Source organism: Leopardus geoffroyi, chromosome A2, assembly GCF_018350155.1.
Source record: "Leopardus geoffroyi isolate Oge1 chromosome A2, O.geoffroyi_Oge1_pat1.0, whole genome shotgun sequence".
NCBI classification, from domain to species: domain Eukaryota; kingdom Metazoa; phylum Chordata; class Mammalia; order Carnivora; family Felidae; genus Leopardus; species Leopardus geoffroyi.
In genome coordinates this window covers 105,121,879-105,149,359 of record NC_059331.1, presented here as the reverse complement: position 1 = coordinate 105,149,359, position 27,481 = coordinate 105,121,879, and the positions used below count along the sequence as shown (strand labels likewise).

Genomic DNA, 27,481 nt, shown 5'->3' with positions numbered 1-27,481 from the left:
TAGTACTTGTATATGTATATTAAGTAAATTAATCTGCGACAGTGATGTCAATGCCATAGGTCTACCATTGATTTAAAAAAAAAAAAGGTTCTGGTGTATTTTGACCAGAAATTTTTTATTTTTTTATAATTTTATTCTATTTTATTTTATTTTTTTTTAATGTTTATTTATTTTTGAGACAGAGAGAGACAGAGCATGAACAGGGGAGGGGCAGAGAGAGAGGGAGACACAGAATCTGAAACAGGCTCCAGGCTCTGAGCAGTCAGCACAGAGCCGGATGCGGGGCTCGAACTCACGGACCGTGAGATCATGACCTGAGCTGAAGTCGGACGCTTAACCAACCAAGCCATCCAGGCACCCCGACCAGAAATTTTTTAAATGGCAAGATGGATGAAAATATTTTAGAGTTCTTAAAAAAAAAAAAAAGCTAAAACAAAACAAAAAACTAATAATGCACTGTACTTCAACAAAAGAAAATGATTTGTTGAACATTCACTGGAATTACAATTTAAGAGCACTTCAGGGAGAAAAAAGGTATAAAGTAAGAATTGTCAATTACTTAGATGACTAGTTTTTATTGAGTAAAACTATCACAAGAGTGATCAGGTGTTTGTCAACCTTTTGGTTTGCCATTACCAACTTACTTTCCGGAACTGAGACAGGAGTATAATGGATGGTCAGGAAGGGTTGCTCCAGACCAGAGCCTTTTCTAGGTCAGAGATGAGCAACACTTGATAGGGACAAGTTCTTTCAATATGATCCACTTACACACAGGTGGAAATTACATAAGATAGGCACAAATAGAATGATTATAAAATAGGCACATTATTCTAGGAAGATAACAGAGTTAAATATCAGCTATACAATCAGAAAATCATGAATATGTAAACTGACTCACATATTAGGATCACGTGATACTTGTATTTCTCTGTCTTTCTCCATATTGCCTATCTTCTTAAAAAGTACAAAAATGAAAGAAATGGTTATTTAGCTGCCTGTTTTAAATTAAAAGTTTAGCTAAAACTCATAAATCATATCAAAATTTATCTCTGAAGTTGTCATTTGTGACTAGATATGGCAGCAAAGATCACAGTTGAAGCACTTACAAATTTTGTTGTCATCAATATTATAAAATTATACTGCGATTGAGATCTGAAAGCTTTGAAAATCCAGTATATTTCAGGAAAAATAAATGAAACCAGTGTATTTTTTTTTAATTTCTGATCATATTTCTGTGTCTTGTGTCAAGTTTACATGTAAATATTACATCATATAATTATTTTAAAATATTACTCTTCATGCCCAGTGGGAATAGACTTATTTTACTGTTTAAATAATATCTTTAAACTGAAAGCACTGTGTTACATCATAAAGCAAAAGGAAAATCCACCTAGAATCCAACCACCCAGAAATAACCTCTGTTAATATTTTGGTGGCTGTGCATCATGTTATGTTTCTGTGGTGTATCATATAATTTTACATAAGTTGTATCATACATAACTAAATTTGCTACCCTCTCCTTTATATCATATTAACACATCAAGCACATCTCCATTTCCCCAAGGGGTATGTTATATTAAGCTATATTCATATAAGCCTATAACATATTGATTGTACATATACATGCAGGCATGCAATTAACTTATTTTGCTCATTTTTTTTAATGGATCATACTGAACACATTTCATTTAGCTAAATAAAACCCTGTGGAAACTCTTCAAGTTTATAAGGAATAACTCTAATCCATTCTTCTTAATTTCTTAAACTCCCCACTGATGGAAATTAACCTTCTTTCTGGCTTATGACTACCAGGAAACAGCCATATATGAGGAACCATATAAATATCCTCATATATATCGTGTCAATCAGCATTGTTAATTTTATAGCACATATTCCCAGGTATCGGATCGCTGGATCAAATTTAATTTTAACAGATTTTTCTAGATGCTTTCCAAAAAGGTGCTAACACCTAACATTACCATTACCAGTGTTTAAGAGTACCCTTTTTCTCCTGTTCCAATCAACAAAAACTCTTAATTGTTACTAGTCTTATTCAAGCTGAAGTGATATGACACTGTTACTTGATTTTTCTTTTCCCCTGGTAGCAAACCTGAGCATTTCATTATTTGTATATGGATTTTTGAGTGCTGCCATGCATCTATGTGTATAATGAACAGAGTAAGATTTGTTTCTTCTGTTTGTGTTTTGCATATCAATTTATAATAGCAAGTGTATTTTTTAGTAATTCAGTCTTTGTAATATTCATTTTAGATTTTACACATTTATAAAGGTAGTGACTAGCACAAATTTTGAATTTTTAAAACCTCAAACATATCTTTTCTTCCATTACAATGTCTGCATTTTCCCTTGGGTTTAAGGTGGCCTTCCTAGTTGTAGATTGCAAATTTGGTCTCCTGGATATTTTTGAAATATTTACATTGTCTTGTTTTAATATAAATATACATATTTTCTCTCTGGACTTTAGTTTGTGTGTACCTGGGAGATTCAGTTTTGTTTGTTTTTAAATTTACTTTGGATATCCGGTACTGTTTTAAATAGGTCATATCTTCCTCATATATTGAACTATCAATATCTCACTTTGGTTTAGAGTCTGATTCTGAATTCTCTATACTATATGACTGATTTATTTATGTCCTTCTGTAGGATACCATATGGACTTTTCTACAGTGAATGTTTAATATATTTTGCCATATTTGAAATAGCAAGTACTCCAATTTCTGCTTTTCTTTTTCATGGTTTTTTAGCTATTCTAACACTGAGCACTTATATCTAATTCTAGGATGAAACGTGATTTTAACTGGAATAATTTATATGTGAACATAACTATGAATTACTATCAAGACTTACAGTTTACTGTTTCTTCTGCTCTTGTATAGTGTGCCATGGTTTTAAATAATATATTACAGTTTTTATAGAGATTTTTGGATATTTCTCATTGTATTTATCTCTAAATGTTTTACAGGTTTTTTTTTCTTGCTAAAATTGAATTTTTTTTTAACATTTCTGTGTCTAGGTGCATTTATATAAAGGGCAAAACTGTTGATTTTTATGTATTTATATTCATCCACATTGCCAATGTCTCTTTTTTTTTAATGTTTTATTTATTTTTGAGTGAGAGAACTAGTGTGAGTGGAGGAGGAGCAGAGAGAGAGTGAGAGAGGGAGACACAGAGTCTGAAGCCGGCTCCAGACTTTGAGCTGTCAGCACAGAGACTGACATGGGGCTCGAACCTGTGAGTGGCAAGATCATGACCTGAGCCAAAGTCGGACACTTCACCCACTGAGCCACCCAAGTGCCCCAACCAATTTCTCTTTCTAATTCCAAAATTGATTTATTAGAATCTCTTGAGTTTTCAGAACATATAACGATAGCATTAACAAGAGAAATTTCACTCTCATCTTTTCCGATGTTCATGCCAATTTTTCACTTGCATTATATTTTTACTTGGATGTACTAAGCAGTTGCAATTATGACAGTAATCAATATAATTTTGTTCCTAACAAATTTTGTTTCTGGGGCATGTATTTAATTTCACTGAAATAATTATTTTTAAGTTTATTTCTTTGTTTTGAGAGAGAGAGAGAGCACAACCAGGGGAAGGGCAGAGAGAAAAGAAAGAGAATCTCAAGTAGGCTTAGGGCCATGAGTGCAGAGCCCACTGTGGGGCTCAAATTAATGAACCACAAGATCATGAACTGAGCCAAAACCAAGAGTCAGATGCCTAACTGACTTAGTCACCCAGGGCCCCCCTGAAATAATTATCCTTAATTATTAGTACACAAGGAGAAAATATATAATCAAAATCAAGTCATTTAACAGTAATACAGTATTTGAGTTCTCTTTTATCTGTAGAAGTTCTGTGAACAGTTAGAAAACAAGTTTATTCTATGCTTTAGACTGAGATTGATCTATTGTAAAAATAATTAAAGATGAGAGACTTTAGAACATTGAGTGTTACGGAATCTACACAAATTGAATCCTGCTTAAGGAAGTACAAAGTGTTAGTAGTTGAGAGTTTGTATGTGTTAAATCCCACTGAGGCTCAGAGCTGGCAATAAGACCTATAGTCTTCAAATTCAGTAATATGTGTTCTTTTTCTCTGATTGCTAATTGAAGAGAGACTCTTGATAATGGCAATTTTCAATTAACTCTAGATCTCTTAAATAGCCTATTACTTAAAGCAGAGTCATTTAAGCATTGAAACAGAACGCAGTGGTTAATTTTCTTTTATCCTAGTTCACTTCCTAATTAGAGCAGACATTAACATCTAACAAAAGGTATTTAATGTAACAACAAAGAAATTGGTGATTGTTGATAATCTGTAATAAATAGAATGCCAAATAGTGGGAAGTATTGGTGTCATTTGCCAACGATAAAAATGCTAGAAATTTATCTATTTCAGGTCTCTGTTAGCTTTCATATATCGTAATTATAATCTGTCTCCTTCCAAAAAGTATTTGGGGGTGACCTACAATAAAAAAGCTAAATGAATGAATGAATGAGTGGGTGAATGATCTGTATATTTATACATACATAAATGCAATTATTGAAAGATGGGAAGGAAGATGTTAGATGAAGTTTTAAAATCACATTTGGAAGTTGGTGATTGAAAACAAAAGTTAGATTGAGATACTGAGCAGCTGATAAAAAAAAACGAAACATGACTTGTATCTTAAAATGTGTCTGTGTGCACATGTGCGTGCGTGTGTGTGTGTGTGCGTGTGTGTGTGTTGTGCATACACTGGTTTCTTCTGTCAGTTGCTCATAAATGTTGAGAGCACAAGTCTGTACAATAGTTCTAGAAAGCAGTTTAAGAGCCATCAAAATACTATGGACTAGATAGAAAATTTGTTTTGGCTAGAGGAAATCTTGGGCTCATAGAATGTCCTGCTTACAGATAGCTGCACAGACCTCTTACAGTTATTTTGCAGAGCAGTAATACACCATCACTATGAGATTCTGAATATATTTCTTATGTTATTTATTCAGCATCTTTTCCCTGAGTCTTCCTGATGAATAATGATAATTGCTTTTTAAAAAAATTGATGGTTGAATTAGAGAACAAAAATCAATGATTTGTAAGGATTCACAGCTGCCTTCTGTTCTTTTTTACTATTTAATGTTTTCCCCTTTGTCTTTATTTTCTCTGAGGGAAATTGAGGAAAAAAAGCTCCAGGGGTGTATTGTCTCAAGAAAAGCAAGTTAGTGGAACAAAAGAACCAGGCCATTGTGGGGTCTGTGGATTCTGGTGAAACAAAACATTGGGCAGAGCTACAAGGGGCTGGCCAAAGCAAGAACAAGAAAGCATGAGGAACCAAGAGGGAAAAGTTAGAAAAATTAAGAGCGAGCCCCTTCTTGGGCTTTAAGTGAATTAAGAGAAAGAGCAACTTCATCAGCACTGATAGGAACCACATTTTCTAGACTCCCTTTAATGTGTGAGAAAAAGTGAGAAAAAACTGAAATTTCAATTTTGGCGATGCTTGTTAAATATCACCACATTCTTGGATGAGATAAAGCAGTGCTCTCCAAAGTTTACTTCTGCCTTTCTAGATAGCCTTGGATCACAGCAGTCAGACCATATTGTTATTATAGAACATGTGCATTACTTCTGTTCCCACATGTGTCCTCATGAGTTGACTTTCTTATATGTCTAACTTAGTGGGAAGAGAGAGATGAAATCAGAACACCAGGCTGAATGGAATTCTAGGTGCATCTTGTGATGTTGCATTTTCCTCTTGAAAGCTGAGAAATTGAGAACTGTGACAACTTCATGAAGGAGAGTATAGCAAATGTGCGAAAAGTTACTGAGACTGGCAGTGTGCCTATACTGATGCAGAGAAACATAAGAATTAAGGGATTAATTTTTTTTTTCTTTTTTAAAATTTTAGTGTATTACAAAGGAGGTATCACCAATCAGTGGATAAAGGAAACTTTATTCAATAGATCGTACTTGGGCATAAGTAATATATAAGCATTTAGTGGCAAAATTGCTTTTAAAAATAAATTTAGAGCCCTACTGTACCCAGTACAAAAAAATAAATACTAGTGAGATTATTTTTTAATGTTAAATAATAGAAGAAAATAGAGGGAACATAAACATTATCTAATTTGTAGATGATTTCCTCCATTAAAGTAATTAAAATAATGGAGGGAATCACAGACTTCACAATTACATAATGTGGTAGATAAAATACACTGTTTGAGACCAGACAAATCTGGATTAAATCACTGTTCTTCCATTTATTTCAGACAGACTACATTTACTATAATTGCACATTACAATTAGAACTGGCAACTAAAAGATAGCCAAAAGAAAAATATGTAATTTTGGACTAAAGAGGAGATAAAACTAAAGAATCGAGAGCTATTTATAAATAACACAAAATGAGTACACTATATATGAAAATACATAGTGTGGTATTTGTCTTAAAGTAGCTAATTGCAGACTTGAGTGAATTGATTAGGAAACAAGCTGGTCAGTTTTCTTATCTGCAAATAACAGAGTCCAAACAGAAAGTAGAAAGGAGTTTAAAAGCAGAAAGGAGTTTATTATTGGCAACGGGCAGAGTGCATAATTCCTGGGAGAGCCAGGGAAACAAGTTGGGTGCCACATAGCTGGAAGAAGTACAGCTGGGAGGATTATACGATCCCACCAGGGGACAGCTCCAGCTGTGGTCCCCTGCCTCTGCTCACTGCTCACTGCTTAGCATCTCTGAAGCCAGAAGCTACATTCTAGCTGGTGAAGAATAACCAAACACCCTTGTGACTGTTTGTCTTTATTTCAGGATGATCACATCCCTTAAATCACCTGCTGTTGTGTCATATCCCTTCCAAATTGCATATACTGCATTTGTCTCTATAAAATCGAGGCCACAATGGCAACCCAACCTTCAAGAGGGGAAGAGATAGGTGATCTTCCTCTCTCAGGCCTCTGATGTGCAGGAAGACATGTTCCAGGGAGATTGCAGTAGAGTGGAATAAAACAGTCTGTGATATTTGCCGTGGTCACTCCTCTACTTTGGATAGTCAGTGTTTATAATATGTTGCTTCCGTCCTAATATTTCAAATATCATAGTAACAACATGTCATTGAAATTGCACTATCCTTTTACAAAGGAAAATATGGTAACCTTCTCATAGTTTTATGAGTCACTAAATTCTACACTTTGGTGATATTTCAGCTACAATCCAACATCTATATAAATCTATATTATGATATCCACTAATATCCATTAATATCCATTAATATTATTAGTATAAATGAATTTTGTTTTAGTAGACCAAAAAAAAAGTGAGTGCAGCCTTGGTTCCTGTAGTTACATACAAGGCCATAATTCTTTCAATGCAAATTCACTTGTCCTTTCATTTTCAGCTAGAATTGCACCTATTCAGAAACCTTTATCTAGTAGAGTGATAAAGTTCACTCCAGAACTCTAATGCCCTGTTCACTTAAGTTTGGTGAATATGCCTTCATAACACTAAAGATGGCGGTACCAGGATGCACCCCCACTCTAACAGCAGCTCCGTTTGCCCAAGATGATGAGAACCAATCTCCACAACCATCTAAGTAACGCCTGCCCATTTTTGTTCTTGTCAGTTGATTTAGTGGCATGTGGAACCAAACACAGCTTGTGGTTGTATCAGCTTCTGAGTCACTAGAAATAGTGTCTCCTCATGGGAGCATTCATCATTTAAGGACTAAAACCTCTAACACAGGATGTCCAAAGTGGTGCAAACCAGAGTTTTTCAAGTGGTCATTAGATGTCACTCCCTAACCTACCTTTTGGCTCCCAGAAATACATATTTGGACTCTGGGAAAAGCCCAAATATATTTGGGGAATATATTCTGGGAAAAGCCCAATATATTTGCTGCTGGTTCAGGTATAACATCCCAACTTCACCAACTATTATTTCCCAGATGGCACCTCATCCGAAACCTCTTTGGACTATTCTATCTTTCATAGGGCCAATTACTTCTGGATGGTGAGGTACATGTTAAGACTAGTAGACTTCATTACGGTCATTCCATTTCCTTCATTCATTTACTGTAAAACACGTTCTCTGTTCAGAAGTAGCAGGATGCCAGGACTCAGGATAAGGCATTGAGTAAATGTCTCGAAGGTGGTGCTAGCAGAAGCATAGTGAACAAGCATAGACACACCCACAGCCAAAGAATTGTCTGTACCAGTGAGATCAAATGTCACCCCCTTCCAGGATTAAAGGCTTAATCTACAACCAATCACAGATTCTCCTGGTGTGGTGCTAGACCAGAGCTCAGGGTTGTTCACTGCTGCTGGCTGGACTCAGGACGGTAGAGTCCATTCAACTTTGGTGAAGGGAAGTGCATGTTTTGAGCTCATGCAAAACCCTCATCTTTGCCAGTCTGTCTACCTTTTCCATGAACAAGTGCTGAGGTTACTGGACAAAGAAAATGACATTTATCAGGGCAGTGTTCAGATATAAAGAAAAAACGTGACTACACAAAACCTGAGAACTTCTTTTGCAATTATTCCATGATTGTTTGTTCCATTGAGCCAAAACAGCCAAGTTCAAAGCTACTGGTGCTAAAGCCTGAATAAGCTGGAAGTGCCTTTTTCTTGTTTTTTTGTTTTTTTGTTTTGTTTTTTTTTTTTTTTTATTGTTTTTGTTTTTGTTTTTGTTTTTGTTTTGCTTTGGGCCTCTCTTAAGACTGCTAAGTTACTTAGTTTTCCTAGTAAATGCATCAGATCAAAAGAGCTAACTGTTGTATATGTTTCCTCTATAATCCAGCAAGTTCCATCAGATGTGTGCCTTTTCCTTAGTGTAAGGAGAAGCAAGGTACAGCAATTTACCTTTGCCTCTGGTTGTCATCTGCCCAGGATTTTGTACACTCTGAAAACTCAGTGGGGTGCATTCTTCTGAATTTACCTGCCTTCTGTTTCCCACTTCTAACACTCACATGTTTTACTAGTGACTCTACAGTACTTGATACTCTCTGATTGTAAGCATTCATGGGCATGTTGTCATCCATCTAGATGTTATGGCACGATTATATGAGCAAAATCCCTGCATAAAAATCTGTGGCAACCCTAAGGTAAGACAGTGAAACTTTCCTGTTCTCCTTACCATGTGAAAGCAAAGAAAAAATACAATAAGCCAGTTGGTTTGTACAAAGTTGTTTGTTCTCATTCAGAGAAATGCAAAGATTTTGATCCTCACTTCGAGAATATAAAAAAAGAATTAAAATGCTGAGAAAGAATGATTTGTTTGTAAAGTTACTTATTTGAAAAGAGCAGCTACTCCTTTTTAAAAAAAAATTAACATTTATTCATTTTTGAGAGACAGAGACATACAGTGAGTGGGGAAGGGGAAGAGAGAGAGGGACACACAGAATCCAAAGCAGGCTCCAGGCTGTGAGCTGTCAGAACAGAGCCTGACATAGGACTGGAACCTACAAACTGTAAAATCATGACCTGAGCCAAAGTCAGATGGTCAACAGACTGAACCACCCAAGGCGTCCAGCAGCTATTCTTTTTACCTTATACCTAATGTGAGGCTTTTCCTAGAGACCTCTGCGTTTCCTGGAGTCTGGGAATCTAGTTAGATTGGGCTGATTGATTGCTTCGGAGTGGTAATGCCAACAGAATACTGCTTGCAGTGCCCTCGGCTGCCTATGGGACAGGTCCTAAACTCTCAGAGATAATTATGGCCAAGACAGCTTCCTGCAGACTCCATGAAGACCATGCTAAGGCAAGGGAGAACAACATGAGATCCTCTTGGATGTTGTTTAGTAAAGCCACCTGGGGGGGCATGGAACCCTAGCAACAAGAATCTGGTATATTTCCCTTAGGCAGTTGAGGATATGATAGCTTGGGGCTGGGGTGCTATTCTGAAGGACTCAAAGTTTCTCAGCAGGCTCTAAGAGGACAGCACGTATAAAACTAGAGTGGTCAGCGACAGCAATTCTATAAATTCAGCAAATGGCTTACCATTTTGGGGTCACAGTTAACTTATCTGTAAATACTGAACGATCAGTTGGAAATATTATCTTCTAATATCTTGGAAATATTATCAGTTGGAAATAATATCCAATATTATCAGTTGGAAATATATATATATATATATATATATATATATATATATATATATACACACACACATATATATGCTTTATGATACTTTTATGAAACTTGTCACCAGTCACAGCAGTACATCCTGGAGTAACCTGCCACCTTCAACACCCTCCTGTGTTTTTACATATTGCTTTGATTCAGGAAGTTTAAAGCCCAGTAAATTATAATATTATTAAATCTATAAATTTATTGTATTTGATTACGAATATAGTATGCATAGTAACTTTTCTGAACAAATAATGAGATATAATGCCTAGCAAACCATTAAATCAATGATGATGGTTATTAATATTAATGAAATTGATCATGAATATTTACCACCTTGTAAACATTTAATATAAAGCAATTATTTTTGTAAGTAATATAATAGGTCTGCCTGAGTACACAGTTATCTATTAATATTAGAATTAATATACTCTGAAGAATAGCCTTATTAATCAGTTATCATAGAATATGTAGCAAAATAAAATAACATTGTAGTCAATCCTCCCTTCCAAAATGAAAATCTATATATTTAAAAGTGCCATCTGCATATAGTTAATGCATTGCCTTCCTCCTCTAAAATAAAAATTGGATTCATTTCTTTTATTACACATTAAATGTTGATTTAGTTAGATCTTCCCTAATACTTAAAATAGACTTGCAATAAAAAACCCGTGCATTTTAACTGAAAAATATCTTTCCAAATTCTCATAGTTATGACAAATATATACAACTGAGGTTGAAACATGAGATTCTTTCACTGTGGTTATTAGAAGCCAGATCAGACTTTAATTTATAACTTGAACCCTTCTATGTCTTACAACATGTCAGATAGGTATTTAAACCAGGAATCTGCCTTTTCCTTTTAACTTCTCTCTCATAAGCATCCTCTTCCTTGAACTTTAATTCAACAAAAGAGATTTCTACCATTAAAGAGAAATAACTTTGAGATAGTGAAAAAAATGAGGTAAAAATGAAGCCAACAATAGGTACTTTTCCATTAATTTGAACAAATACTCTAGCAGAAATTCCCATATACTTGTAATGACTTTTCATTTTTCCTGTTTATTGCAATTTATCCAAAGATGTTGATTTTTAAATCCTATTTCTGAATGTCTTGGTTTTTTTCCCTGAGCCTTTTGAAGCCTTTGAGAATGTATTATGGAATGGCAAATAGAATTATCTTCTTTTAAATGATTTAGTGTTTCCATTTCTCTGTGTAGAAAGAACTAAGAAAACCGTGTTCTTCATCCCACAGACTTTGTATTTTTAAAGAAGTATTAAAGAGTTTTTGAGTAGTGGATTGGATATTTTAAAGTACTGTTTCTTAAGAACTCTTTATATATTCCAATTTAAAGCATTTTCTCTAGATTTATTACATTTAAAATACTCATCACTTCACCTACTGCATTGACAATGATTTCTTCCTGTTTGGTTACCTACATCATGTAGTTTATCAATGAGTGTATGTCGCTGTTTCTTCCCAAAATTAAAAAAAAAATGAATAAATAAGCTGCAATATTTGAGGAAGACTAAGGTTCAGTAAAGGAGAAAATAGTATCATACATGCGGAAGTTAGAGATGAACAAGATACAGTAAATAATCAAATGTCTCCTTGTGTGTCAGCAGGAGTAACTGTTTTAGGTTGAGACTTGAGGGAGCTTCCAGAGAAGAAAGTTAATATGGAAGTTAGATTCACATATTTAAGTTTATTTGTCTAATCTTTGCCATCATCTTCATACCTAACAGTTGTAGGAATTAACCATCTTCAAGTAGTTTTCATGTCAGTTACTCACGTGATTCTTAGAGCTATGCTGTAAAATAGAAAAGCCAGATGCTGTTGACTCTAATTTGGAGATTTGGAGAGAATCACTCATTTGTTCAAGATCTTGTTACAAAGAAGGACAAGTATGCAGGTCTTTCCACTCTTCTACACCAGTTCTCTTTTTTTTCTGCCACTAGATAAAAGGAGAAAAAAATGGCACCCCTCCCCCCTAAAAATGGCACTAGAACATTTAATTAGGCAAAACTTAACATTGGCCCTAATATTAAAAAACATAGACTAAATAGGCATTTCTGGATGAACTGGGGGTGAGGTTCAGTAGTACCTCTCACTAATGTCCCTTAAGCCTCCCTCCCTGAGGCCACACTGCTCTATCCTAATGGATGTTTGCCTAGACCCCGCTTTCATTTTTCCAGACCTCATCTCTTTTTAGGCAGTTCTTTACATGTTGGACAACAATACTATCTTAGAACCCTTCTCTATGTGAAGCAGAATTCCTGCCCTTATTTAAATGTTACTTGATCTGAACCACTTGACCCTCTTTCTCAATTGTGATGGTCCACTCTTCTTGGAAACTAACTCTGTCTCTTTATCAAACAGATTATTATTAGCATAGGTCCTCTCACTTCTGGACTTCTCATTTGCTAATATAAATTCAATATTTTAAATTCACCCCTGTTAAATTCAGTATTCACTAAAAATATCCTGGGCTTGTTTAGGTCTTTGAAAGGTTAAGATAGCCAAAAGAAATGAGAGAGAACCAGGAGCTATAAAGAAATGGACAGATGTAATTGGCTTGGCACATTTCCCTATCAACAAGAGGATGATAGGGATGGTGTGAAGGACCTTGAAAGTCAGAAGGAAAGGTTCCAACTGAATGAAATGAACTCTAAGCCAGCCATTGTGAGTTCTTGAGCAGGTGACAAATTGGATAAATAAAAATTTGTCAGGAAGGTCACTTTGACAGGGTAATGCAAGATAGTGTTTACACAGACAGCTCCTCCTACTTCTGTCACAAGACAAAGAATACATGGCTCAGGACTATGGAAGTGGAAATGGAGACCAGAGATGATTGGGAAGGATGCTCTTTGTAAGGATCTTTGATAACTTGTCGCTAAATTGGCATGGGTGGAGTTGACAATGAAGACTCGGGGTGGGGGGGGGGATGGGAGAGAGATGCAGCAAGCCAGTTTGAGGGGGAAATGTTGAATTCAATTTGGGAGCTTTTGTATTTGAAGTAAATAGAAACTTGTCCACAGTTATTTTATTTGAAGTTAAGGTTATGGGTTTTCATCTCAGAGGGTAAAAGTTCAGAGAAAAGAGGAAAAGAGCAGGGGAATATTCTAGACTCAGTGATCAAAAGCAGGAAAAGTTGGCATTGTTTTAGAATAATTGCATTGATTTTCTTACATTTTTATGAATTATTCATTACATTTTATGATTAGGTGCTATCCTAGTTTCAGTAATCACTGGGACCACCAGATTAAGCAGTGGAAAGTTGGCCAGGTTAGGTGAAACTTAATGGAATTCACTGTTTTAGTCAACATAGAAAAATTTTCCAGTCATTAATCACTGCCTCCAAAGCTTTCTTGCCTTTAACTTCTGTCCCTTAACTTGGATATATTTGACTTGATTTCTCTCTCTCTTCCATTTGTCATAAAACTTATAACAGTTAATCAATGTTTGAGTTGATACTTGGTAATTCTTATATAGGAAAAATATATATTTAGTCTTCATCAACAGTTATTGGCCTACAGATCACAAAACACTTGGAATTTCATCAATGTTGACAGTGAGAAAGATGCCTTTATTATGTTAATGAGGTGAGTTTTGGAAATCACCTAAAGATGCAGGCTAGTCTTTATTGAAGGCAACCCACTGATTAGAGGGTTGGAAATTTCAGTCCCACCCCAACCCTCCTAGGAGGGAAGAGGGACTTGGCATTAAATCAGTCACCAATGGCCAGTGATTTAATCAGGAGTGCCTATGTAATGAGACATCCATAAAAACCGAAAAGAATGCTGTTTGGAAAGCTTCTGGATGTGCTGGGTGGAACAAGAATGTTGGGCCTGGAGAGGGCATGGAAGTTCTGCACTTTTGTTCCATGCCTTGTCCTCTGCAACTCTTCCATCTATTCCTGAGTTGTATCCTTTTATAATAAACTGGTAATCTAGGAAATCAAATGTTTCTCTACGATCTGTCAAACCCAAGAAGGGAATTTTAGGAACCTCTTGTCTATAGTTGGTTGGTTAGAGGCACAGGTGATAACCTGAACTTGGAACTGCCATCTGCAGGGGACAGGGGGGCAATCAAGCAGGATTGAATCCTTAACCTTTGGAATCTGACGCTATCTCCAGGTGGTTAATGTCCACAGTGAGTTGAATTCTAAAACCCCTGCTAGTGTCCAAGAATTGCTCACTGGTGCTGGGAAACCCTTGACTCCACACATCAAAATTGGGTGCAGAACCCAAAATAATACCTAAAATAGCCTTGTGTTTATGTTTTCCTTCTCTTTTTGTTTAGTTTGAGTTTTAAAAAACAGAGGCAAAAATTCCTTAATGTTAAAGAATGACTTTGATGAGAAGAATTGCCAAAATTAATCGTGCCACGTAATGCCATTTTAGAAGTCTGGTAGATGGTTTTTACCCTGGCTCAGAAAGCTATATAGAGTTTTCACTTGGGGTGGTTTTGGGACTGTGCCACAAGGCTTCACTGTGGTTTGCCACCTGGAACAGCATGGGTGATAAGGAAGCAGCTGCATGAAAGCATTTGCTGTGTGAGAGGATAGAAAATGTATGTACTGGCCCTTCCAGGGAGGCCTCATTGCTGTAGCAGTTTATCCCATTACTAAATACGTGCTGTGCTGATATCCTCACATTCAGCTGCTGACCAGCAGCGTTGCCCTCAGCTTTAATAGGGAGCATATGATCACTCCAGCTGGCAGGTGACACCATTTGGCAACATTCCCCAGCAGCTCAACAAAAGATTTTCAAACATCAAAGCAAGGGGAAAGACCTCTGCCTTTATAAGGAAAGTGGTTTGACTGTGCATGCATTTTGTTTCCATAAGAATTATTGCCTCTAACTTGCTGAATTTTGTAAAGGAAAGGGCACACTTAGAGAATGAAATTAGCTCGGAAAATTTGTAAACTGTTCATTCAGCTTGATAAATAAGTGGTAAATTAAAGGAAATTTAATTTTGTGTTTAAAAAAAAAAGAATGCAGCTTGAATTTAAAGATAGGAGAAGTCTCTTTTTTAAAGGTTCATTCTGAAAACACGAACCAATATAAATTTAGATTGGTTAGGCTATGAAAACTTGAGTTTTCAATTTTATTGAGGAAAGAGACCTGAGAGGTCTTTTAGGAAAATGTAATTTCACTATGTGGGAAGTTGTGAAGCAGAGTAATCCCTACCTGATGGGTCATGTCACTCAAAAGTAGCAGTTTAGGAATGTCTTGGGTCTCTTGATAATGAGCACCACATCATTTTCCCTCTTGCTGCAAACTGGGCAGAAAAACTGGGCAATCTCTTGGTCTGTTCATTTTTATCACTGAAAAAGCAAACAGTAAATTAATAGGAAAAAATATATATCTGAGAATTTTGTTCTTATACTAATATTTGAATATAATTTTAAAATTAAATCTGTTTATATGTAAGCATAAGAGATGGGACTAAAGGCGTGACTGTCAATGGGCTGATGGCTATCTTAGTATATGTGAGAAACATATCAACTTCGAAAAACATGTCCTTTTTTTCTTTTTCTCAGATAGTCAGTAGAGTTACAGTAATATTTTATATGTGGTTTAAGTCCCATTACCCTCACATTTTGCTGGCCAGCATTGGGACAACCACTTTCATTCTTGGAAAAAAAATACCTAATCAAATTAAATTCATGCCTATGCTGTTAGAACAGAGTATAAAGCTTACACATATATTTTCCTTTATACAAATAAAGTAATACCTTAAACTACTCTGAACACCAAATTGTAATTTGTTCATATTACCAAATTTGGGGATGCTTGTTAATATTACAAGAAGATTTAGGGTAATATCCTTTATATAGAAATTCTCCTATGACACAAATAGTTGCTATTTAATGTGTTTGTATCTTTACAGGAAGAAAATGTGCTAATTCAAGGAGAATATAGACTATATTCTTATAGAATATAGACTTATAGACTAATTCTAAAACTGAAAAAGGTATATTGCTATGAATCTTATTTACAAATAATATGTTCTTAAGTGCCAAAATGATTTATGTTTCTGAAAAGTCCTATGAGTTCATCACATTCTATAGCCTGGTGAGGGAGTAGGAATTGAACTGAGTTCAGGATGAGCTAAACTCATCAATCAGATGAGCTGTTTGGGCTGGCTCATCAATCATCCCACTCCTCCAATGTGGTGCTCCTCAAGCTGTCTGCAGAAAAGGATCAGATGTTGGCTTCTGGTTTTCATTTTTGTTTGTGTTTGATTTTCCTACTGATCAAATAACACAGTTCTCTTGTACATGTTTAGCATATAGCTCACCACAGAATTCTACATTAACAAAACTGGCCTATACCCTTTTCATCAAATTACATCCACAGATCATGTGCTTGGGTGTTGCAAACTTCAGATTGCTGCAGAATTGCCTGGGTGCTTACTTTTTATCTCTTGTGCTTAGATTATCGCATACCCTTGACAAACACTCACCCTCATCTGTGGACCTTGTTTTGAATAGCACTGCTCTTGTAGGACTTTTCTGTCCTACAAAGGCAGAAAACTAAAGCATATTTTTCTTTTTTTTTTTTTTTTTTTAACATTTATTTATTTTTGGGACAGAGAGAGACAGAGCATGAACGGGGGAGGGGCAGAGAGAGAGGGAGACACAGAATCCGAAACAGGCTCCAGGCTCTGAGCCATCAGCCCAGAGCCTGACGCGGGGCTCGAACTCGCGGACCGCGAGATCGTGACCTGGCTGAAGTCGGACGCTTAACCGACTGCGCCACCCAGGCGCCCCATAAAGCATATTTTTCAAAGTTGCATGCAGCCTGGATGTGATTTAGACTCTAATAATGTGCTAGAGCTAGGCTTGGAATCTGAACTGAGATCCTCGGGAAGAGACAGAAGTACTCATTTCACAGGGAATTTTTTGCCAGAAAAGTGGCTTCTCATAGCCACAAAAGCAGCTTTATGAATTAGAGAAATGGCAGTGTGATTCTGAGGGCTGGAAGGTGTACTGGGAAGTTGGCTTAGATGCCTTCTCCTCCAACCTATCCAATTATTTTTATAAACCATCTAATATCTGGTAATGTGTCTCATTGTGTGATCTATTCAGTTTCTGTTATGTAAGAAGTAAGGCTATACTGATAAAGATTTACTTGTCAATTATAAATATGAAATGACTTAAATTTTTGGAGTAGCTGGGAGAGCAAGCTCAAGACAAGTGTTCTCAAACTTTAGTGTAGTTATAGATCAGGTGGGAATGTCATTAATATACTGGTTCTGATTCTGTAGAGCAGCGTGGAGATCTGAGATTCTGCATGTCTAACAAGCTTCCAGTTAATTACAGTGGTTTGTCCACAGACCTAACTTTGAGTAGCAATACACTAGAGTATGCCAAGCTTTCAGGAACAATTTCCATCTCCAGGGCTCCAGACTACAGATGTTAGGCTGCCACAAGACGATGAAAAGCTATTCTGATCACTTTATTACTTTCCCTGGATTGGAAACAATGAGCCACAGTAGTACCCAGCCATAACTTTTTTTTTCTTTTTTTTTTTTTTCTGGTTTTTAAATTTTCTTTTTGGCCCTAGTAGGAATGAAAAGGGAAAAAGGTTGTTTCTTTGTTCGTTTTTATCTATCTATCAAGAGAGAAAGGGATTAAAAGAGGAATTTAAGCAAAGAGGCTACAAATGGGTTTTACAAGATGCCACTTTTTTGCCACCTCAATGTAGATATTCAGCCTACCTATTTGTAAGGGAAATATATCTCTTGCTCTCAGTTTGTGTCATATTTTCAGTCTATAATTTCATCTGCTTCCCATGAGAAGGAACAATTTTCACATGGCACTGTTTGGGGCAGAGGTGCTTCAAGCCACATTTGAAGACTGTCTAGACTTTGAGTGAGTTTACATTAGAGAAGCAAAGAAGATGGGAGATGGGATTCTGAATGGCAAATAGTGTAGATGAAAGTAGTAGAAGAACTGGGCTACTTCTGTCTGGATTCATTGAGGACAGTGGACAGAGCTGTAGGCTATCAGGGAACAGGACCAAAAGTTCATTCTGGCTAACTGACAACCCACGGGAGGGCAGTGGAAGTGGTGACAGATTATGGAGAGCTTTGGTTACCAGAGAGGAAAGTTGGGATTTGATTCTGAGAAAATGAGGGTCTTGGGAAGTTTCTAAACAAAGCTAAAAAATGATAGTGGTATTTTAGGAGATGAATGAGGCTACCTTCAGAAAGAAGGTATATTTTCACAGATGTTATGATTATTAAATAGCCTTCAGAAATAATTTTAGGAAAAAAAAAGATTTGAAATTCTTTTGAATTCTATTTTTGTGTAACTTGAATAGCTTCAATTATCAAAAATGAAATTTATAGTGGTGCCTGGGTGGCTCATTTGGTTGAGAATTTGCCTCTTGGTTTTGGCTCAGGTCATGATTCCAAGGTCATGGGGTCAAGCCCCGCGTCAGGCTCCATGCTAAGCATGAAGTCTGCTTAAGACTCTCTCTCTCCCTCTCTTTTCCTCCCTTGCTCATGCACTATCTTTATAAAATTAAAAAGAAACTTATAACTTATCAGTTTTAACCTTGACATGAAATTAAAGATGTTAAAGAGGTGGATAATCAGAGTTTGAAGTAACTATCAGAAATATCTGTGCTCTGTCCTCTTAATGAAGTCTCTTTAAAGACAAGTATTGAATTCTCTCCACTTTTTCATTTTTTTCAATATTTATCTGATTACTTTCTATCTGGTACAGGGTGTACTAAATAACATCTGCTTCTATCTCAAAGCCAAGCTTTTGTTCCATTAAGTCCTGGCCATCTGGGCTATCGTGAATGTAAATGAAAAGGAAACTGTCACAGTGACCATCATTACTTTACCAGGCCATCCTTGCAGAAGCATAGCCCATGCCTTTAACTTTCCCAGAGGAGCATGTTCTCATGAAAACTATAATGAACCAAGGTGTATAGTTCTCCTGAGCACTTGGAGTCAACTCTTTACATGGCCAGAATAAAGGAGAGAATGGTACAAGATAGTAGCTGCATGATTGGTAACCATGGATCATTTGTTACCTACCCTATTTGGTCTCACTAACAATCACAAAATGTGCTTACAAAGGTCTAAAATGAGCCCCCATGTGAGACCCCTCATATACTCCTATTGCCTTGGCTTTCATCTCTTATACCCTCATGATTATTGAAAGTATACAGACCATCCAGAACTTTCAACCAAACCCTGAACTTTAATTCTGAATCTGCCTACTGAACATTTCTGCCTCTTGGATATGTCCTGGAAATCTCCAGATCAAATCAAGACATTAATGTTAAACTCATTTATAAACTGCCAGAAACTTACTTCTCATTCCATGTTCTCCATTTCAAAGAAACACAATGCTGCTCACCAGATCATCAAAGTTAGAAACTTCCAAGTTATTTAATGACTCCTTCTCTTTTAACCCTTTCAATTATCCATCAGGTTGCATGATTTCTAACTCCTCTTTTCTTACACTTGGTAGCTCCTTTCAATTTCTTTTGCCATTATCTTTATTGTGCCCTTCCTAAACCTCATTAGCAGAAAGATTTAGATGGAATCCCAATTTGGTCATTTTCTAGACCTAGAGGAGACATTTAGATTTCATTTCCTTATCTTAAACAAATAAACAAAAAAAATGCTTTACCTTATAGAGTGGTTTTGAGGATTACATTAGATATTTTAGGCAAAGGTAAACACAGGACATAGCTCATAGTAGACATTCAGTGAAGATTAATCTCATGTTCATGATCACACCTATTAGACTGAGCAATGTCTGGCACATAGTAAGCACTCAATATATGTTTCTATTTATTGATATATGCATTATATTATATCAATGACATCATCATCATTATCATGGTCTTCCTGCCTCTTATCTTGTGTCCTAATATTTCACCCTGTACATCACCATTGAAATTTATTTAAAATGCAAATACCATGTCCTTTTTCCTGCAAATCTTTCAGTGATGCTCTCGCCCACATAATTACTTTTCTGGTCTACATAACTGCCCTTGATCTGGTCTAGGCTTCCATTCCACTCTTATAACCTCTGTGTAACACAAACTCCTTACATTGAGGCCAAGGAAAAAAATCTGTATTTTCCCCACCAACCAACCAACAAATGGCTCTTTTATTTCACATCTCCATAAATTGTCTTTATTTCAATCTGACAAATTCTAATACATTGTTTAAAATTCACCATAGTAACCTGCTACTTCAGATAGCCTTCTGTGCCTCTCCAAGCAGAATTATATGCTTGCAACTTAATTATTCTAATCTTGAGATTGTATATCCAAAGCCCAGGATTAAGTAGAGTTACTGAATACATGTTTGTTGAAATAATTGTTTGGGGTATTGGAAAATTACAGGAAAGATAATTGATAGATAGGTAATATATTGTCACATAGTAACATAAAAGAACTTAAAACTGTTTTTTTTTGTTTATGCTACTAATTTCTTACATGTTGGACCTGTTCTGAAAATTAACACTTATCAGGGAAATGTATTTGTTGTGGCTTTTTCATAATCACTAATTCCTCCTTAGGACGAGTAGCACATTTACAAAGTGAACGAATGGTACAAATCTTGGGGCAGTGAAACAGTGATACTAGTTGATGCACAGTTAGCCAGTAACTTTGGCATTGGCCCCAGCTAAAGAATTTGTCCTAACAAACTGAGATTTACAGTTTAAAATGTGAGAAGTAGGAAAAAATGGTTAATAAAATGGGCTCTGATTTTTAAAAATCCAAGCTCAAAATTTAATCTACTAATTGCTAGATATATGATCTTGAACGTGTTTCCTAACCTTTTGGAGACTTTTTCCTTATAAAATGAAAATAAGAACGGTACCCACATAAAAGGATTGTTGGGAGTATCAAATGAAGTGTTAAACTTAGGCTGCGCGTATATAAGACTCACAAGACTATACCATAGGCCACATTTGGCATCAGGTCTGTTTTTGTGAAGGATATAGAATAGGAACTTGACATGGTTGTAGATCAGACATTCCAAATGAGGAAATTTTCCTAGAAATCTGTAAAGCACAGCTCACATGGAGGAAAAGTTCTACATCAGACAAGCCCAGCAGCTGTTCTGGCTTAAAAGTCTCATGACCCGCAGAAGCTGAGATCTCATGAAGCAACCCCATTGTCATAGCCTGCAAGGTCGCTATAAAAACACAAGCCCTCTCCCTAGAGTTGCCACATTCAGGGAATCTCAAAATGGTGGCTGTCTATCAGGTATTTGTAGTTTCTCCAGCGCAGATGGGATTTATCCAAAGGGGTTATTTTATCATAAATAATACAATCTAGTAACATAGCTGACTTGCCAGCTTTATTCAGATTACCAGGACAACTGAAAAAGGCCGTTAACTGATGGTCAAATTCTCTACAAAAGGTTAAAAGGAATTTTTAATCCCTCTGCCTGTACATGAAACATGAACTCAGTATTACATAGAGGATAACATATACATGTTAATATGAAAACAATCTCAAGAAAGATAAGAATTGTATCTAAGAGTAAATTACAGAGAAGTTTGTAAAGAGAGGCATTAGAAGTCATGATTTGGTCATTAGTTTGCCTGACTTTTGTGAATGAACTCATAAATGCAAGAATGAAAACTTATTACAGAGGAAGTTTTGCTCTGTTGTTAGTGTTGTACCTAATGTATCATAAATGCCCAATACCTGCCATTTGAGTAAAAATTGGGTTTTGGTCTTCTGTGTTGTTAGAAGAAAAACAGAGCTGACTCACAGGGCTCTTTTACCACTATTCTTGGATGATTCTTCTTCCCAGACCTCTTAGCTCAGACAAATTGACTTTGATGCTTTGAGCTCTAATTGTCTCCTAGGAATGCAATTTTCATGCACATGCCAGTAGAATTAAGAAGATTGAATGTGAGTTGTTACATTAAAATGGACCTGCCTCTTGGTATGGTTAATTACCATAGTTAAATATAGCACCTGAATGACAAGACAGAATTATCAGTGCATTCTCCCAGTGGAACAGATGGCTGTATCATGGCGACAGGCTGCCCATGTCTTGTAAACATGCATTATTGGTTATTGAGAATGGGCAAGAGTTCAACTAAGAATCAACACAAGGCCACCCACTTCCAGGAAAACCACTCAAAGTGCATATGCCTGTAGTCATTGGCATTCATAACATCATCTTCATATGTATACATTACAATTTAGAACCCAGCATCCCTCTAATTCAAGTAGGAGTAGAGAGATAACAGTTTGAATATAAATACTTTGCTGACAAGTAAATATGAGACATCTACTTAGAGTGTATTCTGTAATATATAAATAGATTTATATTTCTAATGCTTATGATGTGACTAATTAAGATACCCATATGTATATTGTATATTAAAGTGTGAACTACAAGAGTTGATGTACTTGAATAATCATAAAATTGTGACAGCTAAAGTTTCAAATGATATTAAAAATAGTGTTGAGCTTATGGGGTGCCTGGGTGGCTCAGTCAGTTGAGCACCCAATTTCAGCTCAGGTCATGATCTCACGATTCGTGGGTTCGAGCCCCACATCAGGCTCTGTGCTATCCTTCAAAAATAAATAAATGTTAAAAAAAACTTTTTTAATAATATTAAACTTATATTTAAGGGTTTTTTTTGTTAAAACAATATTGTATTAAGTTAGCCAGGCATGTTTATTTAAATCACTAAACAATGAAAATTATATGTTAACTGTTCTTGGTTCCTCATTTTCTGAATTAAAACAAATCTGGAATGAGTGAAATGAACAATATGGTAAGCTTAGTTTCAGTTAATTTTGTTTAGTCCCTTTATTTTCTGTTTCCTCTGAACAGCTTAACAACTCTTACAAAATAGGAAATGCAAATGTTAGCTTTGAGTCTGACTGCTTTTACACATCATAAATGTTGATATATTTTCAATGAAATTGGCATTGTACCTCCAAGTAGAAATAAAAATGTCCGAGCTTATTTTACTCTGGAGTGTAGAAGACAAAGTTTGTAACTGCTCATTAGTCTGTGATGAGAATCCTAATGTTCTTTTGCAGCTTCTGCCGACAAGAGAAGCTGCCAATGACCTTCCAGTCCTGTGTGATCACCAAAGAGTGCCAGGTGTCAGAGTGGTCAGAATGGAGTCCCTGCTCAAACACGTGCCGTGATGTGGCATCCCCAAAAGGCACTCGTGTCAGGACACGGATCATTAGGCAGTTTCCTATTGGCAGTGAGAAGGAGTGTCCAGAACTTGAAGAAAGAGAACCTTGTGCATCTCAAGGAGACACAGTTGTCCCCTGTGCCACGTGAGTAAATAAAGGATGGCAGCTTATGTTGTGATGTCTCCCTACCTTGCGTGTTCACATACCCATTTGATTTTAAATGATTAGTGAATTGAGAAATAGTGATTTTTACAAATTCTAAGTGGGAAAAAATAAAATACCATTTTGCAAACACTGTCCTAAAAAATGTTCCGACTTTTGGACTTTATTCTATAAAAAGTGAAATTTTCATTTTAACTCCCCTAAAGAATGATTTGTTTGGTTTCACTTTCCTTGACATCCCCCTCCCAACCCTCTGACTCAAGGCATCATTTATACGTGTTTTCTTTCTTTCTTTCTTTTTTTCTTTCTTTCTTTCTTTCTTTCTTTCTTTCTTTCTTTCTTTCTTTCTTTCTTTCTTTCTTTCTTTAATTTATCTGAATGCCATTCTTCCTTTATAAATATATATATGTCAGGAGCATTGTTCTGTGATGCCCCAGTCCTGCAGCTGTGTTCACCCCCTTTTAAAAATGAAAAATGAATGTGAAGGTCTAGTTTGCTGTCATGAAACTTTACTATTGACAAAGCGAAGCACCTAGATCAGACATCAGAAGGCCCATTTAACTTTTTTTGTCCATTTGCGATGAACATTAGTACATCCATTTGTACCCATGTTGGCTGTTAATCTGATTACCGAAGAAGCATCTTGGTTAAAGTGACACGAAGTGCTACATGAGCCATTCTCTTTGTGCTTTCAGAATATCCATTTTCCTTGAGGTGGGGAAATGCCATCACTTCTATCTGTAGTGGCATCGGGAAATGGTTCCTGGCTATTGCCTTAAAGCACATATTGGGCTGACAAGCCCCCAACATTTCTTTCACATTCTAACGTTGATTGGAGCTTTAATTTAGAACCACAGATCATCTTTCCTGTGTTTCACTGATTAGAAACGTCAGCTCTTTTCAACATTCATCAGGCACTCATCAGGGATTCTCAGTGCTACGGAAAAACACTCATTCTTCACAATAAAGAGAAAACTCTGAATTGTTATATATATTTTTAATCCTCACACACACTTATAATTTTGATCCAGTATGAAGTAGCAATTTTCATGCATTTTATTAAAGGCAAAACAAATGTTTGGGTTGATCATCATTTAGAATGTTTTCCATTCTCAGATTCAATCCTCCTTTGTTTATAAGCATCAAGAAAGGGCCAGCCTGAGTTCAGCTTAATTGAACATAAAATTTTATGTTTTCATCATTATGCTCTCTTTTCATAAAATATTTATAAGCAACTTCCAGTAATTGCAAATAAAACAGGATCATCCTAAATTTAACCCCTCTTTAAATGGAGCACTGCTGAGGATAGAGGAGAAGAAATTGAACCTGAATCTGTACCACAGATGTAGTAGTCTATGGTTGATTCAAGAGGAAAGTGTTTTTTAGACTAATTTTTTTTAAGAAAAAAATATGTAAGAAGAACAGAGCAAAGTTTTGTTGAATAAACATGGTTGCCACGGCCAGCATTTTCTTTCTTTAGGTATGGCTGGAGGACTACAGAGTGGACTGAGTGCCGGGTGGACCCTTTGCTCAGTCAGCAGGACAAGAGGCGAGGCAACCAGACTGCCCTCTGCGGAGGAGGGGTGCAGATGCGAGAGGTATACTGCGTGCAGACCAATGAAAACCTCCTCTCGCACTTAAACACCCACAAGGACAGAGAAGGTAAACTATCTTCTTCTTTTCAACTTACACATGCAGACTGAGCCTGGAGTCACCCTGCAGGGAGACAGATATACATATAGATATCCAGAACATGAACAGTCATAACTCTGTTCACATCATGGCTGATATCCACTTTGATGAACAGTAATTTAAATTTTGGTTGTAAAAAAATAGTAATAATCCAATTCTGTCCCTGGTCAGTTCTGATTTGCTGACAAGTCTTTTAAATATTCTGACTGCAGACTCTGAGTCAAAATTTAGCAGGTGTAACTAATTATAAATACAGAAGAAAACATCTTGTAAGTATACATGTAGAATGGTCATTTATTTTAAAGGCTACAGTTCCCTTATATAAGATGTAAAATTGGGGCGCCTGGGTGGCGCAGTCGGTTAAGCGTCCGACTTCAGCCAGGTCACGATCTCGCGGTCCGTGAGTTCGAGCCCCGCGTCAGGCTCTGGGCTGATGGCTCAGAGCCTGGAGCCTGTTTCCAATTCTGTGTCTCCCTCTCTCTCTGCCCCTCCCCCGTTCATGCTCTGTCTCTCTCTGTCCCAAAAATAAATAAACGTTGAAGATGTAAAATCTGCTTGTAAAATGGCAACCCCTTTTGCTGTTTGTAATATGGTTGAAAAATAGTAGGTTAATTATGGTATTGAGTGAAATTTTCAGTTTGAATTTAAATGAAATAAATACAGAATAAGTACAAAGTACGACTACAGTAAAAAAAAAAAATAGGTAGCTCAGTCAATTAAGCATCCAACTCTTGATTTTGACTCAGGTCATGATCTCAGGGTTCATGAGTTCGAGCCCCCTGTCTGGCTCTGCACTGACAGCATGGAGCCTGATTGGGATTCTCACTCTCTCTGTCTCTCTCTGCACCTCCCCCCTCACATCTCTCTCTCTCTCTCCTTCTCTCTTTCTCAATAAATAAATATTAAAAAATAGTAATGACATGACTTTTTTAAAAACTCTTGATTAAACCCTTTGATTTGGAAAACCTGTCTTAGAACCTTCTTTGTTGTTTAAATCTCAATTTGGGGACGAGATGTGCTAAGTGTGCGAAAGGATAAGTGAGTTCAAGATGGTCAAGGCTAAAAGTATATATTATTATATATTAATATTACTCTACATTTCTAATAAGTATTAGATTAAGTTTTTATTCAATTAATTGCTCTTAACTCCCTACAAATATGAATGTTTTTAAGCAGTGTTATAGGCAGAACTTCTTACCTTCCCTCTACCTGAGAAGAGCAGGATTTCTATCATTAGTCCATTAAATAAATATCTATTAGTTGCCAACAGATTTTCAAAAATTGTATGAGGTGATATGGATGGAAATATCAATACAAAATTTGTGTCAGGAAAGTGCTCATGGTTATCATGAGGGCACACAAACCAATAGGTATAATACAGTATGAAATGCATTACAACTTGAGTTTAGAATATCTGGGGGGGGGGCGGTAGAACAGAAACAGAAACATAGTGAAAGTGGCACTACAGCTGAGTGATGACACACACCTCCCATACAGGAAGTGGATCAGGAATGTGAGAAGTTTATTCCAGGCAGAGAGGACAGCATGTATTGAAACCTACGGGTGAAGACAAGCAAAAGCCAATGAGAAATCTTGCCAAAAAAGATGAGTATGTTGTATTTGACAAGTTGTAAGTAGGATAGGGTAGTATTCCCCAGCAAATATGTTGGTTGGAAAGGGAAAAGAATAAGGATAAAGACCCAAAATAGGAGAATTTTCAGAGAAGAAATCTGGTGAAGGATGCCCAGAAGAGAAGGGAAAGAACCAAGAGAAATGAGTGTTAAAAAAAAAAAAAACAGAAGAGAGGACTCCTCTGCCTCCCCCCAAAATTAGTGGCACCAATGACCAGCAATACATGGAAGATAAGCACTGAAGTTGTGCATTTGCAACTTGCACAACTTAATTGTTTTGTATCCACTAACTTTACATAGTATGTCACCCAACTCATTTAGGAATCTAGCCTAGGGGTACATTTTACTACTAATGTTTCTTGAGGTTGTAAGAAAGTAGCATAAAACATGTAATGTTAGTACATTAATATTTTCTTGGCCATTTTAATGGCCACATTTTTAACACTGTTAGGTGGATTTATTATAGCAGTCCTTTCAGAGTAGTATAATTTCATTGCTAGAGGTAGATCAGATTTTAGTTTCTGAATGTCAATTATGTCCTGTGGGTTATTACTTTCAAAAGATCCTTCAGAATTCTGAATTGCAACTGGGTGGTTTTTTTTTTTTTTTAACCATTTTGCCATGGAGTCTCCCTATCACTGCCAAAAGCATGGCAGAGCACCAAAAAGTCACAGAGAAAAAGGGAAACAAAAAGAACATTGTCGTTAAGATG

At 36.3% G+C, this 27,481-nt stretch overlaps 1 protein-coding gene across 3 annotated transcripts in view; it reads left to right on the top strand.

Annotated features, from left to right (window-relative positions):
• The window catches only part of THSD7A (thrombospondin type 1 domain containing 7A), a 443,308-nt gene that overhangs the window by 193,280 nt on the left and 222,547 nt on the right, over window positions 1–27,481 (top strand). For all 3 annotated transcript variants that reach the window (XM_045494930.1, XM_045494931.1, XM_045494929.1), the window contains exons 3-4: window positions 23,180–23,428; window positions 24,927–25,108. In XM_045494930.1, coding sequence (XP_045350886.1) covers window positions 23,180–23,428; window positions 24,927–25,108 — 431 coding nt within the window. The remainder of the gene's footprint in view (window positions 1–23,179; window positions 23,429–24,926; window positions 25,109–27,481) is intronic.